Genomic DNA, 24,696 nt, shown 5'->3' on the forward strand with positions numbered 1-24,696 from the left:
TTGAGAATGCAGAGATAGATCACCAAATCTATGGTCAATTGATCTTCAACAAAGCCCCCAAATCCACTGAATTGGGAAAGAATAGTCTTTTCAATAAACAGGTAGAATAGTCTTTTCAATAGCCAAAAGAATGAAAGAGGACCCCTACTTTACATCCTATACAAAAATTAACTCAAAGGGGATCAAAGGCCTAAATATAAAAGCCAGTACCACAAAACTTCTAGAAGAAAAAGCAGGGAAACATCTTCAAGATCTAGTGATAGAAGGTAGCTTCTTAGACTTTATACCTAAAGCACAAGCTATGAAAGAAAAAATAGATAAATGGGAACTCCTCAAAATCAAAGTCTCAAAGGACTTTGTCAAAAAGGTGAAGAGGCGGCCAACCCAATGGGAGAAAATATTTGGAAACCACATGTCAGATAAAGGTTTGATATCCTGTGTACATAAAGAAATTATACAACTCAACAAATGAACAAACAAACCAATTATAAAATGGACAAAGGATATAAATAGACATTTCTCCAAAGAGCAAATGCAAATGACTAAAAAACACATGAAAAAATGCCCATTTTTATAAGGGAAATGTAAACCAAAACTATAATGAGATATCATCTCACACCTATAAGAATGGCTGCTATTAATCAAACAGGAAACTACAATTTGGAGATAATGTGGAGAAATTGGAACACTTATTTATTGTTGGTGGGAATGTGTAATAGTAAAGTTATTGTGGGAGACAGTTTGGAGGTTCCTCAGAAAGCTAAATATCAAGCTTTCCCATGATTGGCAATTCCACTACTCAGTATATACCCAGAAGAGCTGAAATCAGTGACACAAACAGACATTTGCACACCGATGTTCATAATGGCACTATTTATAATTGCCAAAAGATGGAAACAATCCAAGTACACATCAACAGATGAGTGTTTAAACAAAATGCAGTATATACATTCAATGGAATATTAGGTAGCAGTAAGTTGAAATGAAGCCTTGAAGCATGTGAAAACATGGATGAACCTTGAGGATATAATGTTGAGTGAAATAAGCCAGGCACAGAAGGATACTGTATGATCTCGCTATTGTGACTCTGGTAAAAGTAAACTCAGAGGCTTACAATATAGATTACAGGGGACATAGAGACACACAGAACATAAAGATAGGTGAATGGTTACCCAGTGAAGTTGAACTTAAATGTAAGGGAACAGATAGCAGTGATGGTAGTTCATTAGTGGGGCAAGGAACATTGCCATATTGAAGGCGACTGTGATTGAAAAGGGTTGTACATAGTCATGTATTCCACCGATTAACTCTATACTTATAAATAAGTTCTTGTATTAAGTACTTCAAAGACCTGATATTGTGCAAGGCGTCAATTATAGAGGGGTATAGGGGAAAAACTAATATTGCATGCTATGACCAATAGTTAACAGGAGGACATCAACAGTACAAAAGCATATCAGTAGTTAATAATTGTGGGGGAGGGGGAGGAACAAGAAATGGGAGAAGGTTTAGATTTGACATGTGGCAAGGCTATGATCATCACTTTGTTTTTTTGGACCAATGAATACTGTCTAGACTTTAGTGTGCTGATAATTGTACAACTGAGTGGTGACACTATGAGATATGGACTGCTTATTTCGGACATTGTTCATGATGTCCAGTAGTTGGAGGGGACCAAAAGACACAATGACTGAGAAACAGAATGGCAAACTGTGATGTATACATATGATGGAATATTTTGCAACTACAAAAGGGAATGAAGTCATGAGGTACAAAACGAAGTGGATAAACCTTGAGGACATTATGTGGTACAAAATTAAGCCTAAAACAAGAGAAAATATATGATATGATCTATTTTAGAAAATACAGGAAACCTGAAGCCTAGATTGTAAACTTTTATAGCAGTCACACTTCGTCCAGAGTTGTAAGTACATTTCTAGATTCTGAGATACTGTGCTATCAGCTGGTATTTCCTTGGAATATTGGATACCTCTATGACACTTAATACACAGAGCTGGAATTTTGCAGTTCCAAAAGTCAGCATCACAACATATAGCAATTGTTCAAGTAACCAAAAAAGAGATCAGGCTTCAATTAAAGATAGAAATGAAGCTGATTTTTGGGGGGCTAAGGTAAATCAGAATACAGGGCAAAGGATGATAGTGCATGTATTCTAGAACTTTACCTATTATATGAGACCAATGGCAAGAGGTTTATTGTGCCTAGAACCTAACTTAATGTAACACACAATCTAAATCGACCTCCTTCCTTGATAACTCATTTCAACAACATAAAAGCATGGAACCCAGAAGAGGAACAAGGTCTTGTAATTCTGTATGGCTTAATGTAATAAGCCCCAGACTATGGTGGACTGATAATTAAAAAGCATTGGTACAGTCCCTTGTGGGACTGGAGAAAAAAATATGGAACTATTAAATTTACCCAAATTGGAAACCCTGGTACTCTCTCAAACATAAGTCACTCCCAAGAAAATAGGCCAAGTCCTTGGTTTTGAGGATTACCCATATGAAACTCATTTCTGTAGCAGAGAAGCTAAGACTACTTATAATCATTCTCATGGGTTGCTTCTAGGAAACCTCTTTTGTTTCTCAGATGTGGACTTTCTTTTTCTAAGTCCAACTCTACCAAGAAAATTATTACCACCACCCCCACCCCTAACGCACACACACACATGGGACAGGACATCCAGGGCTTAAAGTCTCTCAGAAAGTGTGCGACATGATTCCCAGGGATGAGCCTGGCCCTGGCCCTTGGGCCTGGTACAATGCATTCTGGACCAAAAGGGGGAAAAGAAATACAACAAAATAAGGTATCAGTGGAGCTGAGAGGCTATTTTGCAGGCTACTCTTACCAGGCTTCAGCTAGATATTGCTAATTGCCATGGTTTGCCAACCCCCAGCCAACATCATTCTGTTATCCCTAAAGAGCACCTAGGGCTCTAAGACTCTACAAAAGTTCCATGCACTAAGTTTACTTTCCTGAAACTTATAACCTTCAGAGTTCCTAGGACAGATAAGTCCTGAAATCCAGAGGGGCCAGCCTCTCCAAGAATATCAACTAATTCCATCCCCCTATCATATATAATTGATACCCCTTTACAACATGAAAAAGTTAGAATGGGCATACCCCAAACATCCCTATAGATTGGGAGTAGGATCAAAGGATAAGGAGGAGTTGTAATAGAGAAGATAGGATTTAATGGACAAGTATGATTGCAGAATCACTGTATTGATGTTTCTGTTAGCTTCCATTTTTTTGGAGCAACTAGACGGTAAAACCCAAAGTTGTGGAATGGTAACCCATACCAAACTTTGAAATTTGTTCTGTTAAAATGTACTCTGAAAACTATTGCTCCTTTTAAAATTATTTTCTCCTTTTTGTATGTAAGTTGTATTTCATAATAAAAAACTTTTTAAAAGAAAGATACAACTATGGGGCTACAGAGGCATGTGCTTTCCGCATATTCTGGGAATGGTGGAGGGTGGTATCCTGCTGGATGGCAAGTGGTTGTGGGTAAGGCAAGATTTCATTTTCAAGATGGAAAGTCCATCAGACTCAGCCATTACATTCCCTAGAACACCACAGGACTATAAGATCAGTTTCCCCACACCAATAGTTCAGGGCAACAGCCCACAAGTGCAAACATTTAGAGAATGATTAAGGAAGACAAGATCTCCATTTAAGTCCTCTTATAGCATGATAAAACAACTTAAAGTAGAGACAGAAGAAAATGTTCATACTTTTGCCAAGAAATCAGCATTGTCAACACAAGAAAATTGTTTGGAATTTCAAGAAAGTTTTAAACACATAGACAGTGAATTTGAAGAAAGCACATATTTGAAAAATACCTTCAAGAATTTCAATGCACTTGAATTTAAATTGCTTGATTTTTGTATCCAAAATGATTTCGGAAATGAGAATCATCCCAAGTAAGGATTCAACAAAGTAAAAAGCAAAATTGTTGAAGCAGGTTGAGGAGAAACAAGACCCTTCAGAGACTAAAACTAGTCAAAATATGTAGAACAAAGAATGACCTGTCCCAATTACAACTGTTAATAAAGAAGTGAAGAAACTATAGCCAGCTGTTGCTTTATGAGTTGCAATCAGCTATGTCTGAGGAGAATAAGAAACTAAGTCTTACTTAGTTGATAGACCACTATGGGTTAGATGATAAATTGCTCAATTTTATAATCAAAGTAAAGAATAATTTGCAGATTTTAATTTACATTCTTTTCTCCAGAATATCTTTGAGAATGAAAACTTAATTAAAAGATAGTTTTACATTTTGAAAGGAAGGTATAAACCATTAGACTTAGAGGAAGGTATCCTGATAGGCATCTGTTATGCAATTATAAGCAAAGGTCTAAAATGAAAGGTTGGTATTTTGGATGTATTTGCTAAAATAAAATTGACATTTAAAGAAATGTGTGAAAAATCTCATTTATAAAGATAATGTAGACAATTTCTGGAAAGCAATTTTAAATAATTTTGTTTATTATGGCAAAAAAAGTTTTAAATGTTAAAAAAGTGGTCCGGTGAATGTATAGCTCTAAACTGATTTAAAATGCAGGTCTAAAATTTCCATTTCTCTCCTAAGTTTGTAACCTTTGTTTCCATCCATTTACCACATACTTGCATCTGGATGTTCTAGAAGGTAATTAAACTCATATGTCCAAAATTATATTCTTCCCTCTCTCTCTTCAAGGTTGTTTCTTAAATTCCTTATCTCATTTAGTGAAAAAACCATCTATTATTTCTTATAAACTTCATATTCTCATCTCCCACACCAAGGCATCATGGCATTCAAGGTCTTTCATATTCATCTTCCTTTCTAGTGTCATCTGTGAAATAGTTTTAGAGACTACTCAGTTCACAGTGATTCCTCAGTCAGAAACCCACTTCCATCCAGGGTCTGACTGAGGAATCACTCACATGGCTGCCATGATGCATAATGTTACCTATCATCCTGGACAAATATATGGAGATGTGGCTCAAGCAAACCCAGTCCCTGAGAATTCGGAGTTGAGCTCAGAAGAAAATAAGCCCCTTTATTTTTGTGACTGAACTGTAATATATAAACAGTAAAGCTGGTATAGCTATGAAGGATAGTAAAAGAAAGGCAGAGAAGATGGAGACAGAACTTTTTGGATCAGTGGCTTCCTGGTTCTCATTTTCAGTCCTTCCTGAGGGCTTTCTGGATTCTTGCTCTTAGATTCCTTTAAGAGCTAAAGCAGATTTGCTTAGTTAAAAAAAAAAAAAGTACTACTAAAAAAAAATACCTACTAGTTGATAAATAGTTACTACCAGGAGCACTACCCTCCTGTGCTGGTTTGAAAGGAATATGTACCCTAGAAAAGCTGTTTTGATTCTGATCTATCATATGGAGGCAACAGTTTCTTTAATCCCTACGCAGCACTGTAGCTTGGAAACTTCATTAGATTGTCTCCATGGAGATATGAGACACCCAATCATGGGTATTAACCTTTGATTAGAAGATGTGACCCCTCCCATTCCAGGTGGGTCTTGATTAGTTTACTGGATTTCTTTAAAAGAGGAAACATTTTGGAGAGAGCAACAGAGCCAAGAGGAGAGCCACAAGAACTACCAGAGCCCAAGCAGCCAGAGACTTTTGGAGATGAAGGAAAATGTCCCTGGGGGAGCTTCTTGAAACAAGAAGCCAGGAGAGAAAGTTAGCAAGTGTCATCATGTACGCCATGTGCATTTCCAGTTGAGAGAGAAACCCTGAATTTCATCAGCCTTTCTTGGGGGAAGATAACCTTGTTGGTGCTTAATTTGGACATTTTTATAGTTTTGCTTCAATTGGGACATTTTCATGGCCTTAGAACTGTAAACTTGCAACTTAATAAATTCCCCCTTTAAAAGCTGTTCTGTTTCTGATATATACATTCCAGCAGCTAGCAAACCAGAATGCTTCCCAAGTATAGCCCTTTTTCTGTCCAGTCCAACAAAACATTAATGTATGGCGAAATGAGACAAAATAAAGTGTCAATGGCTGAGAGATTCCAAACAGAGTCGAGAGGTTATCCTAGAGGTTACTCTTACACATTTAATAGATATCACCTTGTTAGTCAAGATGCAATGGAGAGGCTGGAGGGAACTGCCTGAAAATGTAGAGCTGTGTTCCAGCAGCCATGTTTCTTGATGATGATTGTATAATGATATAGCTTTCACAATGTGACTGTGTGATTGTGAAAACCTTGTGTCTGATGCTCCTTTTATCTACCTTATCAACAGAGGAGTAAAACATATGGAATAATAAAAATATATACATGGCATAGTAGGGCACATACTCTTGCATCCTTTCTAATTGTTAGTGCCCATGCCAATAAACTCTGCATTTCTCATACACTCCCCTGCCCTGCCTCTGACATCAAGATGTAGGAAATGCTATCAATGGCCATTTCCTTGCTGAACCAGCCAAATGGACTAAGAAATCATTCTGGTAACAATGAAGAGTCATCAAAAGATGTGCGTACTATCATTTCCTTTATCATCTCTATTCAGCATTGATCACTATATGGGTGATCAGTTAGAACACTAGCATATACACTTTTTTTCCTAAGTAGAAGATTTTATCATAGTTCTCTTGCTTTACCTACACCAGTGTATATTGAATATGGTCTTTGGGGTTTAAATTTAACATTTAGTTCATAAATTGCAGAACAGTGACACATGGACATTGCTTGGAAATTATGATCCCAATTATATCACCATGGAATGCAACAGTCCACTGGTTATGGAGGGGCAAAGCAGTTTTCCAACCAGATAATCTCATTATAAAATTATCATCCACATGAATAACGAGGTAAACTATTTCATGGAAATGAGAAAGAACATTTTTTCTGTTTGCTAAACTCTACTGAGTAGGGTACAAGATTGACTTGTCATAGTAAATAGGAGAAATTGAAGATAGTTTTCTAAACATAATTCACAAATGATTTAGGACTTGGTAAAAGTGAACAATTTACCTTATTCCATTTTAGAACAAGGAATGACCTTAAAAGTTCTGCCAATTTTTTTTTCTGATTATAGAAGAAATGCTACCTAAGAAAACTTGGGAAATATAGAAAAATATAAAGATTAAAATCATCTAGAATTTTATAAGAAAAAGATACAACTATGGGCCTATTATTGGGTCTTGGTAGATACTGAACCCTAGGCCCATGGCCATGAAATATTCTTACAGAAAGAGATCCCAACTAAAAGGTATCAATGCTTTAACTTTTGTTCTCTGGTTACCATTGGGTATTGACACTATAGTTCAAAGTAGAAAACGTCTATAAAATACATGCTCAAGTACATATTTAGGAACCAAAGGAAAAAAAATCTTTCAAAAAGTTTAATTCAAAATAATTTAAAGATATAAACAATTATTATACTTATTCTTGAGTCCCCTCTGAATGTTTTTTGTTTTTTAACTTGCATTTGAATCTTGGATGCCAAATCTTGGTTCTCAAGCATGAGATTTTCATCTGCTTCTTCATCCCAAGCTATACAAAGAGATTCACTTATTCCACTAAATACAAAAACAGATCTTTTGTGAAATTTCTAGAGTTCAAATTTATGGAAAATGTTCAATAGGATTTTCTCTCATTTTTATGAATCTATAAAGAAGTTACCATCATGATACATTTGATTATCGGGAGAGCTTTCATGGGTGTGTATTGAAGCTGCCTCATTATTTTATAAATATTCTAGGTATCAAATTTAGTTTATATTGGTCTCTAGTAGTCTCATATTATTTGTATTTATGATCATACACATTTCTAAATCAAACCATGAAAATTCTTATGTACAGGTTTCTCATTAAACCATTTATAATTGCAAAATATGCAAAAGCACCTAAATGTTCAAGCATCGGAGAGTGGGTAAATAAACTGAAGAATATCTATAAATTATGGCATATTATAAATCTATGGTGCGAATGTGTATAAACAGCTATAAAAGCAGTTGTAAAAAGAACAAAAAAGATTTACAAACAAACATAGAGCTTTTATAAATAAGATCTAGTGGGAAAAAATGGGTAGATGATATGGAAGACCACGAACCAACCAGACAACCAGAGTCTAACAAAACATTATCAACTTCCTGGGAAAGAAAAGAAATAACTGTATTCATGCCTGAGCTGAAGGAAACCAAAATTTGACTTGAAACTATTTTCGCATTCAATAGACCCATCTGATCCATTCACAAGGTCTTTTGTACTACAAACTAAGCACTATTTAAAGGCGGTTTAACACTCTAGTACCTCCCTTGGCAACATTAGTAACTAACATTGTGAAGGTCACAATGGCTATTGCCCAATTGATGGAACATGATACGCAGCAAATGACATCACAAATGCACTTCCCTTGCTATCCAGATGATCAAGATCAGTTTGCTTTGGGGTGAAAGGGGTGGTAAACCATCTTCAAGGCCCTTCCTCAAGGCTATATATATATGTATATATATATATTAATAACAATATATAATTATATATATATATATTAATGGGAAGATCTTGACCTGGAAAAAATCCCATTCTTTGAGGGAGCACCAGCTCCTTCAAAAAGTCCAGACAAGGGCACAAGCAACAAAAACTTGACACCTTGATGATGACCTGGAGCATGGACCCATGCACAACATAGCTGGAAAATAATACAGACAAGGTACCAAGACCTAATACACAAGTAAATTCCTGGATAAGTTCTTAGAATGTGAACCTCATCTCATCCCAGAAGAGATTAAAAACATTTGGGCACTCTCTACCACCAAGTTGTCCCAGCTACTAGCGGGACTTTGGCTACAGATGCTCTTTCATATTTCCCATGTGGCTGTACCTGGAGGCCCCCCTAGAGCCACAAGAACCACTATTTCCATGGGCTCCATTGCTCCACATTTTCTATTTGCATCATACATCTCAGCAACCCCTCAGTCTGTCAAATGGGAGCTTATGGCAGGAGGAAACCATCACAGATCAGAAGCACTCATTAGTATTTTGAACCTGTCAGCACCTTACCTGTCAGCTGAAAGGTACATACCTTTTAAGACACAAATATGGGCCTATTACTGGGTCTTTGTGGATACTGAACACAAGACCCATGGCCATGAAATAGTGCTACAAAAAGAAATCTCAACTAAAAGGTATCAATGCTTTAGCTATTTTTCTCTGGTTACCTTTGGGTATTCACACTATAGTTCAAAGGGTGAAATATCTATAAAATATGGGCTGTAATACACGGTTATGAATAAAAGAAAAATGATAATCTGATGAGTTTAATTCAAAACAATAAATAATTTAAATATATATCCAATATTCATACTTACTCTTGAGCCTTTCCCTTCTGGATGTCTTTTGATTTTTTATTTGCATTTGGATCTTGGTCACTGAATCTTGGTTCTTGAGTAGGAGGTTTTCATCTCGTTCTTCATCCTGAGCTACATAAAGAGATGCATTTAGCCCACTAAATACAAAAACAGATCTTTTGTGAAATATCTAGAGTTCAAATGTATGGAAAGTGTTCAATAATATTTTCTCTCATTTTTATGAAGTTTAAATAATTATGACCATCATGTATCTGATCTGATTATTGGGAGAAAAGTTTTAGTGAGTATATATTGATGCTGTCTCATTATTTCATAAATATTGTGAAGTATGAAATAAAGTATACATTGGCCTCTAGTTTTCTCAGATTATTTATACATTACATCATGCACATTTCTAAATCAAACAATGAAATTGCACATGTATAAGTTTTCTCATTTGGCATTATTCATAATTTTAAAATATTCCAAATCACCTAAATGTTCAAGCATCAGAGATCGGGTGAATAAACTATGGAATATACTGTAAGTTATGATATAACATCATCTATGGCATATATATGGTATAAACAGATGTTAATGATGCTGTAAAATGAATGAAAAAGATTGCTAAACAGACCTGAAGGCATTTACAAAGATAATGTTCAGTGGGGAAAAATGCATAGGTGATATCAAATATTCTAACTTTGGGGTAAGAAAGAAGGAGAAAGGATAAAAAATAGAGAAATTTATATTTTCAAAGTGAAATACAGAAAAGAGAAATCAGAAAATATTGTTGTTGGTTACCTAAAATAGAAGTAGCAATGAAAGGGACATAATACATGAAGGAACAATACTTCTTTCATGTATACCTTTTGTCATATTTTTTACTTTTGGAAATAGACTAATGCTGCACATATTTTAAATATAGAATTACATCCAAAAGGATAAGCTAAAACTAAAGTATTAATTTCCTGAAAGGAAGAAAATGTACTAAGCCAAGTAACTCTTATTCATGAATAAAATAATTTTCATATATCCTCAGGCTTAGGCACACTGTGCAGTTTAAGAGCGAACTGTAAACAAATCTTCCTATCCTTTTAGTAAGTCTGTTTTGTAGCAGTATGTGTAAGCAATTCTGAAATGATTTTGGAAGCATTATAGGATTCAATAAATGAGTAAATGTGTCTTCATTTTTTTTTAACATGGGCCGGCACTGGGTATCGAACCCGAGTCTCGGGCATGGCAGGAAAGAATTCTGTCACTGATCCACCATCGCACTACCTTGTGTTGACATTTTTGAGAAACAGGATTCATACTGTGGGAGAAAGGACATAAACAGGAAATAGAGGAAGGCAGAAATGAACTCTGAGGGGTGGGACTGGAATTGAAATTGTGAGTGAGAACTCATACTTCCTAAACTATTTCCATGTGTGTGCACATACATGTATATGTGCACATGTACATGCCTGTAGATAAATATGTGTATGAATATATGTATAATGTATATATACCTACATATACAATGAGGGTTGTGTTTTAAAGCAAAATCCTATATGTGCTTCTTTTGGCCCACCATAGGTCCTTACAAAGGCTTTATCTGGTAGGTGTTATGGTGGAAGCTGCCCTCCCTACCAGTTTTGGTGCCCAGCCAGTGAAAGCAATTCTCTGGATGGAGTTACAGTTAAGGAGCCACAGCAATACTACCCCAGTACATCTGTGCTATCATGCATATCTGCATTCCAAGACTAGGGTCCTTATGCAGAGACTACAGTTTTCCACTGATACATTGTTCAGGCACCTCTATGAGACCATCTTATCAAGGATGTTGAAAACACTTTTGTCCATTCTGATTTCAATTTAGCTAGTTGTCTTAGTTTATCCACTCAAAACTTGGCAGATCTCTGAAAATTTGCCATAGCAAGCAGAGTATCAATTAAGCACAATACCTTTATGGAAAAGCAAAACTCAGAAGATCCCAGGTAGCGTGTGTGCTAGTTTGAAACTATTGTGCATTCCACAAAAATCATGTCTTTAATCCTGATTCAATATTGTGGGGTGGAATCTTTTTCATTAAGTCATTTTCATGGAGATATGACCCACCCAATTATAGGTGGGACCTTTTTGCTTAGGTGATTTATATGGAGATGTGTCTCTACCCATTCAAAGTGGGGTCACTTACTAGAGTCGTTTAAGAGGGAACCATTTTAGAAAAAGTTTTAGAGTCGGCAGAAAACACACCCCCAGGGACGCTGTTTGAAACCAGAAGCCAAAGGACCAGCAGACACTAGCCACAATCAGCCTTCCCAGATTGACCTTTCTTGAGTCAAGGTATCTTTCTTTGGATGCCTTAGTTTGGACATTTTTATGGCCTTAGAACTGTATACTTATAACTTAGTAAATTCCCTTTATAAAACACCCATTTTTGGTGTATTGCATTTTTGGCAGCATTAACAAACCAAAACAGCATGCCTGAGAATTTTTACAGAGACCCACAGGCACTCTTTGGTGTGCTAACAGATAATGTGCAAGAGTCTGAGGATGTCAGTGGACACACAAGCCAATGGGTTTGCAAAGTGATAATGGATGCTGATGGTTGCACACGGAGAGTGTCAGTGGATGGTCTACATGAGTTTCCTGGTTCTGATAGAGGATACTAGTCCTTCTCTTTAGTCCCCAATTCCTTGACTGAGATGACCTGGTGAGTGACTACAGACACCAACAAAGGGGCCCTAAAAAGCTAGGGAAGCAATTTTGCACTACTATTTACCATTCTCCTATAATGGGACCAAAAATTGTCAAAGAACCTGCAAGTTAAGTTGTAGCAATGTCTATTCTTAGCTCTAAGCAATTCCCTGGGGCATAAGGACAGGCTGAAATGCAACAAGTTTTTGAGAACTGTGCCTTTAATGGAAAAAAATATGGAACCCTTTGTTCTTTACCAAGAAAACTGAAGAGAACTTGGAGACAGCTTGGTTGGCCTCTACAAATGGAGCATGTAATCTTATTAAACTCAATGAAGGAGAGAGGCACCTATTGGAAGCATCACCACAGACCCCTCCTTGAAAGTGCCCTGATAGTGAGCACTGTGCTTGAGGAGAGGGAATAAGGCAGGAGAATGAGAGACTCTCTTTCCTCACTCAGGAACCATCAGAGTGCCAACAGTTTGGGCTCAACCGTAATGTGTTGTCTCCCTCTTTAAACTAGTTTGAACCACACTTGCAGAGTCCACAGCAGACCTGTGAGTCATGCTGGTAATCCCTAGAGTCTAGCATGAGCAAATGAAAACAGTAGATAATGAGACTGTTAATCAGTCTCAGATTTTTAAGTTCCTTCCAGCTGATGCTAGTGGTTACTGAGTTCAATTAAATTTCCATACAAGGTCAGGTCATTAGGTCAGATTCATAATCCAGATATTATTGACAAACATCAGGGACACTAAGAATGCCAAGACATCAAAGTTAAACCAGCAAGAAAAAATTTTAAATGATAATTATGCATCTTAGCCTGAAAGAATCAGCAGATCCCAGAAAGATCTCTGCATCTCCTTACACAATAATTGGGTCCCAAAGGAGGAGATAGATGGGGTCTCCAACAACTCATGGTTCTGTCCCCAGGGGTAATTGGAGACTCTGTATCAAGGTCAAATATTAATGTGAGGTAGGGGAGAACTGTACTCTTTAGGCCTCTAGGATGCGCAGATAACTGTGATCCCTACAAATCCAAGCACCAGCATGAGAAGGAAGAGATAATACTTTGGTTTTGAGTTGGGGCCAGTTCCATGAGGCTCCTTATCAGTATGACTAAGTTCCTTCAGGCCCTTACAAACCTACATTGCTATGCTGTTGCTACTGAACACATTTTTGTGTCTATGTGCATATCCACTCATCTTTACCCCCAATTTCTCTCAGCAATTGTTGCAGTTAGGAACATTTTAGTGGAGCATGTGGCAGGACCATGCGTCTCCTAGACCAGTGGCAGCTAAGACCATTATTCCCCAGAACAACATTCACTGCTATCAGTGAAGTGGAGGGGTGTAGGTATTAACTGCTCTCATTGTTAACTTAGGGAATCCAGTGTTCTCCCTGAGACTGTTTCTCAGTTTACCTGTCTGGTTTATGCACAAAGCCTCAGGAGCCAGGAGACTCACCACAGATTATGAGCAGCTCAACCCCATACTACTTCCCTTAGAACCGGCAGTTCATGATAGCGTGACTGTCATAGATGCTGATGCCCAAGCTGAAGGAACGTAGTATACAGCAAATGACATCACAAATACCCTATTCAGAATTGCTCCCCTCTCTGATGATCAAGATCAGTTCACCTTTTTGTGGAAGAGTCTACACAACACTTTTAATATCCTTTCATATGACTAGCTATATTCCCTGACTGACATTAATGGATAGGATGTGATGTGAAAAAGCCCCATTTTCAGAGGCATACTAGCCTTCCACTCTGTTGAGGACATCTTCCAGATGGGCCCCAGCAAGGGCACCATCAAACAAGACTTGACACCCTCATAACCCACATGCAGCAACACACTAGTCTCTTTGTACACTTAAGGTATTAAGACCTAATACACAAGTATAATCCCTGGGCAGGATCTGAGAGGGCACATAAAACTTCATTCCAGAAGAGATGATATCCAAATTTCTGGCATCCCAGCACTTGGTGGGACATTCTGCTATTTTCATCTCACATTCCCCATGTGACCATCTTCATGACACCCATTCATAAGGCTACCAAAAAGGATGCTACCTATGAGATACCCTAAACAAGAGAATGCCCTGCAGACCCTGTTACATGCCACAAGAGCCACACTTTCCATGGGCTTCAGTGATCCACCTTTGCTATCTGAGTTACAACAACTGCTCAGTTTGCTGATGTGGCCTATACCAATAAGGAGACCACTACATCAGAGGCGACCACTGGTATTTTAAACCCATTAGCACCTGGAATCAGCTAAAAGAAACACACTCTTTGCAAGACAATTATTGACCCATTATGGGATGTTTATGAATACTGAACATATAAACATACACATGAGATAGTCTTACCCACAGAAATCCTAACTAAAAAGGTATCAGCAGTGTGTCAGCTTTTTATCTCCAGTTAACTTAGGGTATTCACATTTTAGGTCAAACAGTAAAATATCTATAAAATGTATATTCTTGAACACAAGATAAACATTCTTCTGATGAGCTTATTTTAATAAATTTAAATATCTATAATTATTAAACTTACTCTTGACTCTTTCCCCATTGGCAGTTCTTTCTTTCTTTTCTTGCATTTGGATGTTTGATACTGAATCTTCATATTCAACTGTGAGGTTTTCACCTGGTCCTTCATCAACAGCTACATAAAGTGATACATAGAAAACCAGATCTATTATGAAATCTGTAGATTTCAAATTATAACAAGTGTATAGTATCATTTTTCCAATTGTTACAAAGTTTTAAGTAAATTACTATTTGCTAGGTCTGAAAACATTGTGAGAGCAGTTGAGTATGTGCTAAATTTGAACAATAATTTCATAAATATTCCTATGCATCAAATATATTTCACGTTGGTATGCAGTTTTATTAGTTTATTTATACTTAAGGTTAATACATATTTGTATGTTAAACAACAGAAATGGTTATGCACAAGTTTATTCATGACAGCATTATTTGTAATGGCAAGATATTCATTATCACCTAAATGTTCAAGCATAGATAATTAATTGTATAAACTAAGGAAAATAGTATAAATTTGATATATAATAGAGTATAACAGCTGTATAGATGAATGAAAATGATCCCTATAAACTGACATGGAGGTATTTTCTGGAGATATTATGTTAAAACAAACAAAACAAAAATCCCTGAGGGAAAGGATTATGGGAAGATGGTAGAATAGGAAGTTCTAGAAATCAGTCCCTCCAGCAAACAACTATTGAACTAACAGGATCTATCTGAATCAACTATTTTGAAACTCCACAATCTAGGGGATCACTTCACAGCATCCAGGGGTGAGCAGGAGGAAGAGATGAGTAAATCGCAATAAATAACTGTGAGTTTCACCCTCCCTGTAGTGGCCACCATCTCCTTTCCCCCAGCCTCCAGGCAGGCAGCACTGGGGTCTGGAACTCAAGCTCCTGGCATAGCTTGTTTGTGCCAGAGGGGGACATAAAGATCTAGCCCTCCAAACTCCAAGTATATAATAATCATATCTATAATTATTAAACTTATGTTGTGCACTACTTTTTGATCAGCTACTTTAGATCACTGGTGGTTAGCTCTGAGGGTGGTCATTGTTCCAACCCTCCTTGGGCAACGATAGCAGAAGAATCCAAAGACAGCAACCTTCCTCAAAACCTTGGAAAGCAGCTAAAGAACTGCATTAACTGGCCAATGCTGAATCAAGAAAAAAACAGATTCAAAAGCCATAGAAGATTCAGTGGTAGAATGCTTACCTTGTACGTGGGAGACCCAGGTTCGATCTGGATCATGCACCCAAAAATAAAAATAAAAAAGCCACAGAAGAAGCCCCTGGAGCCCTTGCTGGCATCTCCCACATCCCCTCCACAAATGGGGTAGAGACAGCTTCCAATCCCATTGTGGGTCCCTGGTCCTGTTCCAGAAGAAGCAGAGTGGCCTCTGTGTGCATACTGGGATGCATGTATGCCAGGGCCAATCTATCAAGTGGCAGTCTGAGAAATGAACCAGGGAATATGTCCTGTATTTAACTGCCCAGAATTTGTGCTGATGGCCTAGTGGCTTACAGAGAGCTGGAATAGTGTGAGAAACAAATAAGTTTGAATCAGACTAGGGCAAAGGACTACCTGCATTAAGTAACTCAAAAAACTGCACAGGAAAGGATGAAAGTCTATTTCAAATGGAATAGAGGAGGCATTCACTCAAACTCTTATAAACCATAAATGGACAATTCATAAGTCCTCTAGCAAGAAAAACTGTGGAAAAGAAACAGGCTCCATAGTTCTGCATAGGCTCAGATAAGACTTGGAGGACCTTGTTCTTTGCATTTGCCTCAGGCTGATATTCTTGATAGGAGGGTTAACTTCTGAAGGAGACCTCTATCCAAAATAGAGACAGCTACAAAGAGAGTGAACGTAATTTTAGCTTTGGTTTGTTCATTATGATTAGCTCCTGACATTCAAGAAAATCTATATTAAATCACTATCTGGATACAAACTTAAAGAACAGACAACTCAGGGCCTAAATCCCAGAATTAACATTTTAAAATATTACAATGTATAGTGTACAACAAAAGGTTACAAACAAAGACATAGGAAATGGTGACCCATTCAAAGAAGCAAGAAAAAAATCAAGAAACCATCAGATGAGAAGCAGACTCTTACCAGAGACTTTTAAAAATAAATGAATCTTCAATATGCTTCAAGAGATAAAGGAAAACTCGGAGAAAGAGTTAAAGGATATGAGGAAAACAATGAATGAATAATGTGGGGGAATCTCTTTGAGATTTTCATTAGAGACCAGACAGAAATACTTGACTTAAAGAACCCACAACTGAAATGAAAAAGTCCCTAGATGCTTTTTAAGAGCAGACTAGAGGTGACAGAAAAAGAAACCACAGTCCTCACAGGTAAGAAAATTGGAATGATTCAGATTGAGGAGTACAAAGGAAAAATAAATTTTAAAGAATGAACAGAGCCTAACAGACCTGTGGGAAACTATCAAGAATACAAATATATGCATTATGATAGTCCAAGAAGGAGAAGAAAGAGAAAAAGGGCAGAAGGAATAGTCAAAGAAATAATGGCAAAAAACTTCCCAAATTTAATGAAAGACAGGAATAAACACATTCACGAAGACAAGGAAACCAAAAGCAGAATGAACTCAAAGAGAACCATGTGTAAATACCCCATATCAATTATCCAGTGCCAAGGACAAGGAGAGAGTATTGAAAGCTGCAAGAGAAAAGCAGTGAGTTACATATACAGTAATACTAATAAGATTAAGCACTAAATTCTCATCAGAAACCATGGAGTCAAGACGCACAGGTACAAAACATTTAAAGTGCTGAAAGAAAACAATTGCCAACAAAGAAATCCAGCACCTCTTCTTGATAAAAACCCTTAGAAAACTAGGAATAGATACTTCTTCAACATGATAAAGGATACAGGTGAAAAAACCCACTGCCAACATCATACTCAATGGTGAAAGACTGAAAGTTTTCCTCTAAAATCAGGAACAAGATAAGGATACCGACTGTCACCACTGTTATTCAGCATTGTACTGGAAGTTCTAGCCAGGGCAATTAGGCAAGAGGTAGAAATAAAAGCTATCCAAATTGAAAAGGAAGAAATGAAAGTTTCCCTATTTGTACATGGCATGATCCTTATACAGAAAATCCCCCCAAAAATCAAAAGAAAGCTATCATAAATAATGAGTTAATCAAAACGGCAGGATAAAAGATCAACATGCAAAAATCAGTAGTTTTTATTATACGTTAGTAACAAAAACTCTGAAAATCAAGAAAAAATTCCATTTACAATAGCAACTGAAAGAATAAAATATTTAGAAATAAATTAACACAGGGATGTAAAGGACCTGGCATGGAAAACTACAAAGCATTGCTAAAAGAAATCAAAGAAGACTTAAATAAATGGAAGGATATTCTGTGTTCATGGATTGGAAGAGTAGATATCATTAAGATGTCAATTCTACTTAAAAAGATATACAGAGTCAATACAATTCCAATCGAAATTCTATAGCCTTCTCTGCAGATACAGAGGGTGAGTTTCCATGAATAGCTGAAAATATGTTGAAAAATAAGAACAAAGTAGGAGATCTCACTCTTCTCAATTTAAAAACTTGTTACAAAGCTACCGTAACCAAAACAGCATTGCACTGGCACAAGAACAGACACATATAGACCAAAGGAATTGAATTAAGAGTTCAGATAAAATCCTCCTAATTCTTAATTCTTAAACGGACAATTTATTTTTGACAAGGATGTCAAATCCATTCAGTTGGAAAAGAATAGTCCCTTCCACAAATGGCACTGCAAAAACTAGATATCTATATGCAAAAGAATGAAGGTAGACCCCTATCTCACCCCATGTACAAAAAATTAATTCAAAATAGATTGAAGACCTAAATAAGAATCAAAACCATAAAGCTCCTAGAAGAAAACACAGATGCATTCTTAAGCCTTGCAGTAGGCAATGGTTTCTTAGACTTTACACCAAAAGCATGAGGAATCAAAGAAAAAAGACATAAATGGGACCTCATAAAAATTAAAAACTTCTGGCATCAAAAGACTTTATCATGAAAACATGCTATCAGATTTGAGTGGCTACTGAGCACAGGAACCATATACATGAAATAGTCTTATGAATAGAAATCCCAACTAAAAGGTACCAGTGTTTTGGCTTCTTTATTTAACTTAGAGTATTCATCCTAAAAGTTAAACTGTAAAATGTCTAAAATGTATACATGAGTACATATTTATGAACACAAGATAAAAGTTTTTCTGTTGATCTTATTTAAATAAATTTAAATATTTCTATAATCATTATAATTCCTATTGAGTCTTTCCTCTCTGGCCTTTCTTTCCATCTTTTTATTCATTTGGGTTTTTGACACTGAATCTTATTCAACTAAGATATTTTCACCTATTTCTCTATCACAAGCTACATAAAGAGATGCATTTAGTATGCTAAGTATAAAATTAGATTAATTATCCAATATCTTGGCTTCAAATTTATAGCAAGAATACAGCAGTCATACAAGTACTAACTACAAGTCAGTTATAAGTAAACTTGTAAAAGATGAGATGTACATTGTGAGAACACATTCATTGGATGTGTCTTGAAACTTTATTATTTCATAAATATTCCCAGATATTAAATATATTTTACATTGGTATGCAGTTTTCTCAATGTATCTATACTCTAGTTTAATTCACATTTGTAGATTAACAATAGGGTCTCAATGGAGGACATTGATGAGAACCACAAAAAAGAACTCATGGCTAGGTACTGAGCCATGGATGCCTAAGTGACCCCATTAGGCTCTGCAAGGTATGGCCTCTGATTAATACAAGTGCCACCTCTGTTCCTCCCAGTGAAAATGGAGTTTCATTCAGAGGCCTTCGCATATGGATCACCCGGTGACCCACATGCAAAATATGGCATGACTTGCCAACTTCTACACAGACTTACCAGCTTTCAAGCACAAATAAGAATAGGGTTTAGGCCAAGGCCCGTCTGTCCCAAGGGATGACCTGAAAGGGCTGTGTTTCAGTGTGAGGTGGGGGAGAAATGCATTTCTTGGATCTTTAGATTACCTGTGCACAGACGACTGTTAGCCCCCCAAATCCCTAGCACCAGCATGACAGGAAAACAGATAATGCTTTCTGGTTTGGTGTTGAGGCCATGGCCACCAGCACACTTATCTAGACTGGACTATGGGTGGGACCATTTAGGGCCTAACAGACTTTAATTATTCATTTCCCAGTATGAATATATTACTGGATTGATGTATTATCTATAAGCATCCCCATTTTCATTGAGCCCCAAGTTTTGAAAGGAATTGCTACCTCAAGGGCCAAATTGAGGGAAGGTAGAAGCCTGTGAACCTTCAAAACTATCTATGTTAGCACCATTGTATCCCCAAAACAATACTGACTGTCTATGGAAAAAAAGAAATACCTGTACATTGTTAAGCTTAAGAAGCAAAAGCTGTCCATGAGATCATTTCACCATTCAGTTGATGCATCTGGCCTATGCACATGTCTTGAATGCCAAGAGACACACCATTGATAATGGGGACTCAATGCCATAACGCCTGCCTTGGCTGTGGCTATTCATGATATTGTGACTGTCACAGAGGCTTGTGCCCTAGCTAACAGATATCCTGTCAAGCATTACTCCCCATCCAAATTATCAGGATCAGTTGTGCTTTGTGGAATGACATGCAAACAACTTTGATGTCCTTCTGCAAGGCTACCTAAATCTCCAGACTGTAAGTCACTTAAATCCCTGACTGTAATCAATCAGTAAGCAGTGACTTGGAAAAGCCCTGTCTCAGAGGGAGCACTAGTTAGCCAATATATTGATGACATCCTCCTGGAGGGTCAAAAAAGTATACCAGAAACAAAAAGTGAACATCTGGTGATCCATACATAAAATATGGCTAGACCCTTAAGACAGATAAGGTACAAGTACCCAGGACAGAAGTGAAGTTTCTAGGTATGATCTGAGAAGGTAAATGACATTTTATCCTAGCTGAAAATGGGATCTCTAGCAAATACTTTTAGGGTAAAACTGAGGGAGGGAATTTAAAAAAATACATAGAGAATTGAAGAGATACCTATCTTTTAAAAATGAGATAGAAAAAAGATAAACCAGGAAACACTACAGTTCATTACCTTCAAGGATGAGAGGCTGCAGAAGGTGACCGAAAGACTGGTAAATTCAGGGAAAAGGACATGGGAGAAAACATACATACTTCTCTTGGAATATGTTTATGCATATATTTTAATTTTGAAATTAGATAAAGTTCTGCAAGGATAACAATGGGGAACTAAGTCTGAAGAATATATTCTAAGCAGCTTATTCCACTAGAAATAAAAAAAAAATTCAAGCAAATCACAACATAGTATTTGGCATATATCCTCAGTCTTAAGGAAAAGTACGGGGAGGGGACTGTAAAAAACATTGAAATCTTTTTACTTGGTTTGATTTTGCAGTAATATGAGCTAAGCAACACTGAAACAATTTTAGAAGCATTATAGGTGTGCCAGTTTTAAAGTATTATGCACCCTAAAAAAAACCCATGCTTTAGTCCTGATCCAATCTTTGGGGACAGTCATTTCTTTTAATCCTGATTCAATACCGTAGGTTGGAAACTTGATTAGATTATCTCCACAGAGACATGATGTGCTCAATTGTGAGTGTGACCTATGATTAGATATAGATTGGACTCTACCCATTTCAGGTGGGTCTTGATTAGTTTACTGGAATCCCTTAAAACAGGAAACATTTTTGAGAGAAACTTTGGAGCTGACAGAAGTAACAGAATCAACAAAAACTTCAGAGCAGAGTCTACCAACATGACAGAAGCCAGAGAGGACAGACAGAAACTTCAGAGCAGAGGTGACAGAGCCAATGGAAACAACAGAAGCCTCAGAACTGACAGAGAGAGCAGATATAGATGCTTGGAGAACAGTTGCTTCAGAGAATAGAGACACAGCGCATTTGGAGATGCTTGGAGTCCAGCAGACATCACCATGAGATGTTAAGCAAGCCAGAACCTGGAGAGAGCCAAGGGAAGCCAAGAGATGAAAGCCAGCCCTAGAGAAACAAAGTGAGGTATGCCCACATGGACAAAGACTGAAAGCAGTGGAGCCCAGGAGCAAGGAACCAGCAGATGCCAGCCATGTAACTTCCCAGTTGACAGAGGGGTTCCTGACCAATTAAGGCACCTGTCGTTGGTCCCTTAATTTAGACACTTTTACTTTCTTAGAACTGTAAACTGTGACTTATTAGATTTCCCTTTTCAAAAGGCATTCCAGTTCTGGTATATCCATTCTGGCAGCTTGCAAATTAATACAATAGAACTAAGAAAATGAATAGATGCATTGATATTGTTGACAGTCAGGATTCACACTGTGGAAGAAAACACAGACACATATGCAATGGACTGGCAGAAACCATCCATAAGTGGTTGGACTAGATTTGATGGTCTTATGAATTGAACACAATTTCTAATCTATGCATAAACATCAAGGCTTATGCAAACTATCCCACCCCCTACCCCCCACCACTGCAGCCTAATTCTTAAACACATCTATATTCCAAACCCAGAGGCCTCCATAATAAAGCCTCCTTATGGAAGAATGGGGGGCTTGGCAAAGATGCTGTTCATTGGCCCTACCAAGACCATCTTTACTGGAGACTTTGAAGACATTTGTTTATTGGAAATTCACATTCAGTACTTTTCCCACTCCATCATCTTCTACTACTCTCTTGCAATGTCTCTGGTCCACAAAAAGGAACCTTTGCTTGGTGTTCTCTAAAGTGTAATGTCATTTTATTATGGTTGATCAATGTAATCCTCACATAGTGTTGTTCCATGGGAAATAATGTTACACTGGGACAGCATGATGGTTAGTTCATATGTTAACTTTGTCAGGTAATGGTGCTTGGTAGTCTGAACCTGTTACTGTAAGGGCATTTCGTGGACTAAATCATTAATCAGTTTATTATATTTATGGCTGATTACACCTATGGTAAACTAAGAAATATTTCTTCAAGCAGTGAGAGAATTTCATCCAATCAGCTTAAGACTTTAAAAGGAGAAATGATTACTTCAGCAGTCAAAAGAAAGAATTTTCATCTCTACTTCAGCCAGCCAGCTCCTCCTGGGGAGTTCTTTGAAAATCTTCATCAGCATTGCCAGCTTGTAGCCTGCCCTACAGAATTTGGGCTCGCCCATCCCTGCAGTTGTGTGAGACTCTTTTATCAAATCTCATAATATTTACAGAAATCTCCTGTTCATTGTGTTTCCCTAAATAACTCTAATACAGGGAGTTAGGCCCTTTTCTACATAGACTATACTTAAACTATTTCACTAAGTGAACCAAGACTTAATTGTTATTTTCAAACTGGCTCATGGTCTTAATCGATCACTAAAACCTGGCAGAATCTCACTGGAAAATTGACCCTGCAGGAAGGGTAATCAATGAACCACAATGCTTATCTGGAAAAAAAAAAAAAACTTATGATATCAGAGGACACTCATGGACTTTGCTACCAGAGTCCAAAGAGCATTTCAAGGGAGCTCTAGTGTATCATTGGCAACTGTCTGAGGAATTCTCATGGCACTTCAAGGGTAATACAATTCCATCTACAAAAGTTGCTAGTGGACTCCTCCTGGCAATCATGAAGAGTGCTAATGATGATTACAGAACTTCAATGTTTTACCTGCAATTATTGGTCCTTCCCTTTAGTACCTTAGCCAAGCTCAACCAATGATCAAAATACATACCCAAGAGAGATTCTAAAACACAATCATAGGAAATTTTGACTACTGCTTAAGGTCCTCTATTGATGGGAATAAAACTTGTCAAAGAACCTGAAACCCAATAACTATTGTCAGTTCTAAGCAGCACCCAGGGAAAATTAATACCTCTGATAAACCAAGGTATTGAAATTCATACCTTTAATGAAAAGAATGTAGATCTGATGGGATAGCTTTACTCCATGACCTGACAAGAACTTAGAGAGTTCATATCCATGATGAAAGATATCATATTTTTTTAACTCTGTGAAAAACAGTGGCACTTTATGGAGTCTGTCAGAACAGAACCCTCCTTGAGAGTGCCCTGACAGTGGCCATTGTTCTTGAGAAGAAGGAGAAAGAGAAGAAAACCCTCCACTTTGGTACCTGTGGATTTGGGTGGCTGTAACTGATTTGGATCACCCATAATGAGTTCTCTGACACTAAAAAACGTTTGGACCACACTTGCAGAGGTTACATTCACCGTTGACCCTTCTTACTGTTTCCTTGGGTATACAACAAGGGACTGAAAATCATACATGACAAGATGTTAGTCAGACTCACGTTCCAATCTGCCCATCGTCTTGGTTATCTACCTCAATTAAACTTCCTTATAAGGTCAGGTCAATCAGTCTGAAATACAATCTACATCCCTACAGAAAAACTCCTAATCTTGAGGAAAAAAGCAACTGCCAAGATAGGAAAGATTGACTGCTGAGAAAGGATTGTAAAAGTGGTAATTGGGTACTCTCTCTGGACTGTCCTGGAAGGGCCTTCCCAAAGAGATCCCTGGGTCTTTTACTCAAAAATACGTTCACAAAAGAGGAGACTCATGGGTTCCCAATAAGTAACTAATGGCCAGGATATCAAGCCCAGATGTCATTGTCATCATTATATTGCCAAGGGCTTTTAATACAGCAAGGCACAAGGTCCTAGTATCCAAATGAAATTCCTGGGAAACAATGAAAAGGTGCATGATTCTTATTCCAAAAGATGACAGTCAAGCCTTCGGCCCTCTCTTCTTCAAAAAGTAAAACGAGTCTCTCTGCTCCTCTCTGCTCAACAGCCAGCCAGATCTTTTCATGTAGTGCCAGCCATATCTCTGAGACATGACAGTAAAGGTCAGAATAAACAAATTTGGCCATATTGGGTGCCTGATCACCAGGGCTGCTCTAGCAAAGTATAGATTGTGCCATCAATAGCCCCTTCATTGACCTCATCTACTTGGTCTACATGTTCCAGAATGATTTCACCCATGGCAAGTTTAAAGGCACCATCAAGGCTGAGAATGGGAAGCTTATTATAAATGGGAATGCCATTACTATCTTTTAGGATCTAGACC

General features: G+C 37.4%; 1 protein-coding gene and 1 pseudogene across 23 annotated transcripts in view; one reads left to right on the forward strand and one right to left on the reverse strand.

Moving 5' to 3' along the window:
- The window catches only part of CCDC7 (coiled-coil domain containing 7), a 394,574-nt gene that overhangs the window by 113,504 nt on the left and 256,374 nt on the right, over positions 1-24,696 (reverse strand). For all 23 annotated transcript variants that reach the window (XR_013172290.1, XR_013172291.1, XR_013172292.1 and 20 more), the window contains 2 exons: positions 14,569-14,679; positions 9,349-9,459 (listed from right to left, as the gene is read on the reverse strand). Coding sequence is in view for 2 of the 23 variants with exons in the window: in XM_077152126.1 (XP_077008241.1) it covers positions 9,349-9,459; positions 14,569-14,679 (222 nt within the window). In the remaining 21 variants the exon portion in view is untranslated. The remainder of the gene's footprint in view (positions 1-9,348; positions 9,460-14,568; positions 14,680-24,696) is intronic.
- Positions 3,493-4,228, forward strand: LOC143679883 (swi5-dependent recombination DNA repair protein 1 homolog pseudogene; annotated as a pseudogene).

The sequence above is a fragment of the Tamandua tetradactyla genome, chromosome 1 (genome assembly GCF_023851605.1).
Source record: "Tamandua tetradactyla isolate mTamTet1 chromosome 1, mTamTet1.pri, whole genome shotgun sequence".
Lineage (NCBI taxonomy): Eukaryota > Metazoa > Chordata > Mammalia > Pilosa > Myrmecophagidae > Tamandua > Tamandua tetradactyla.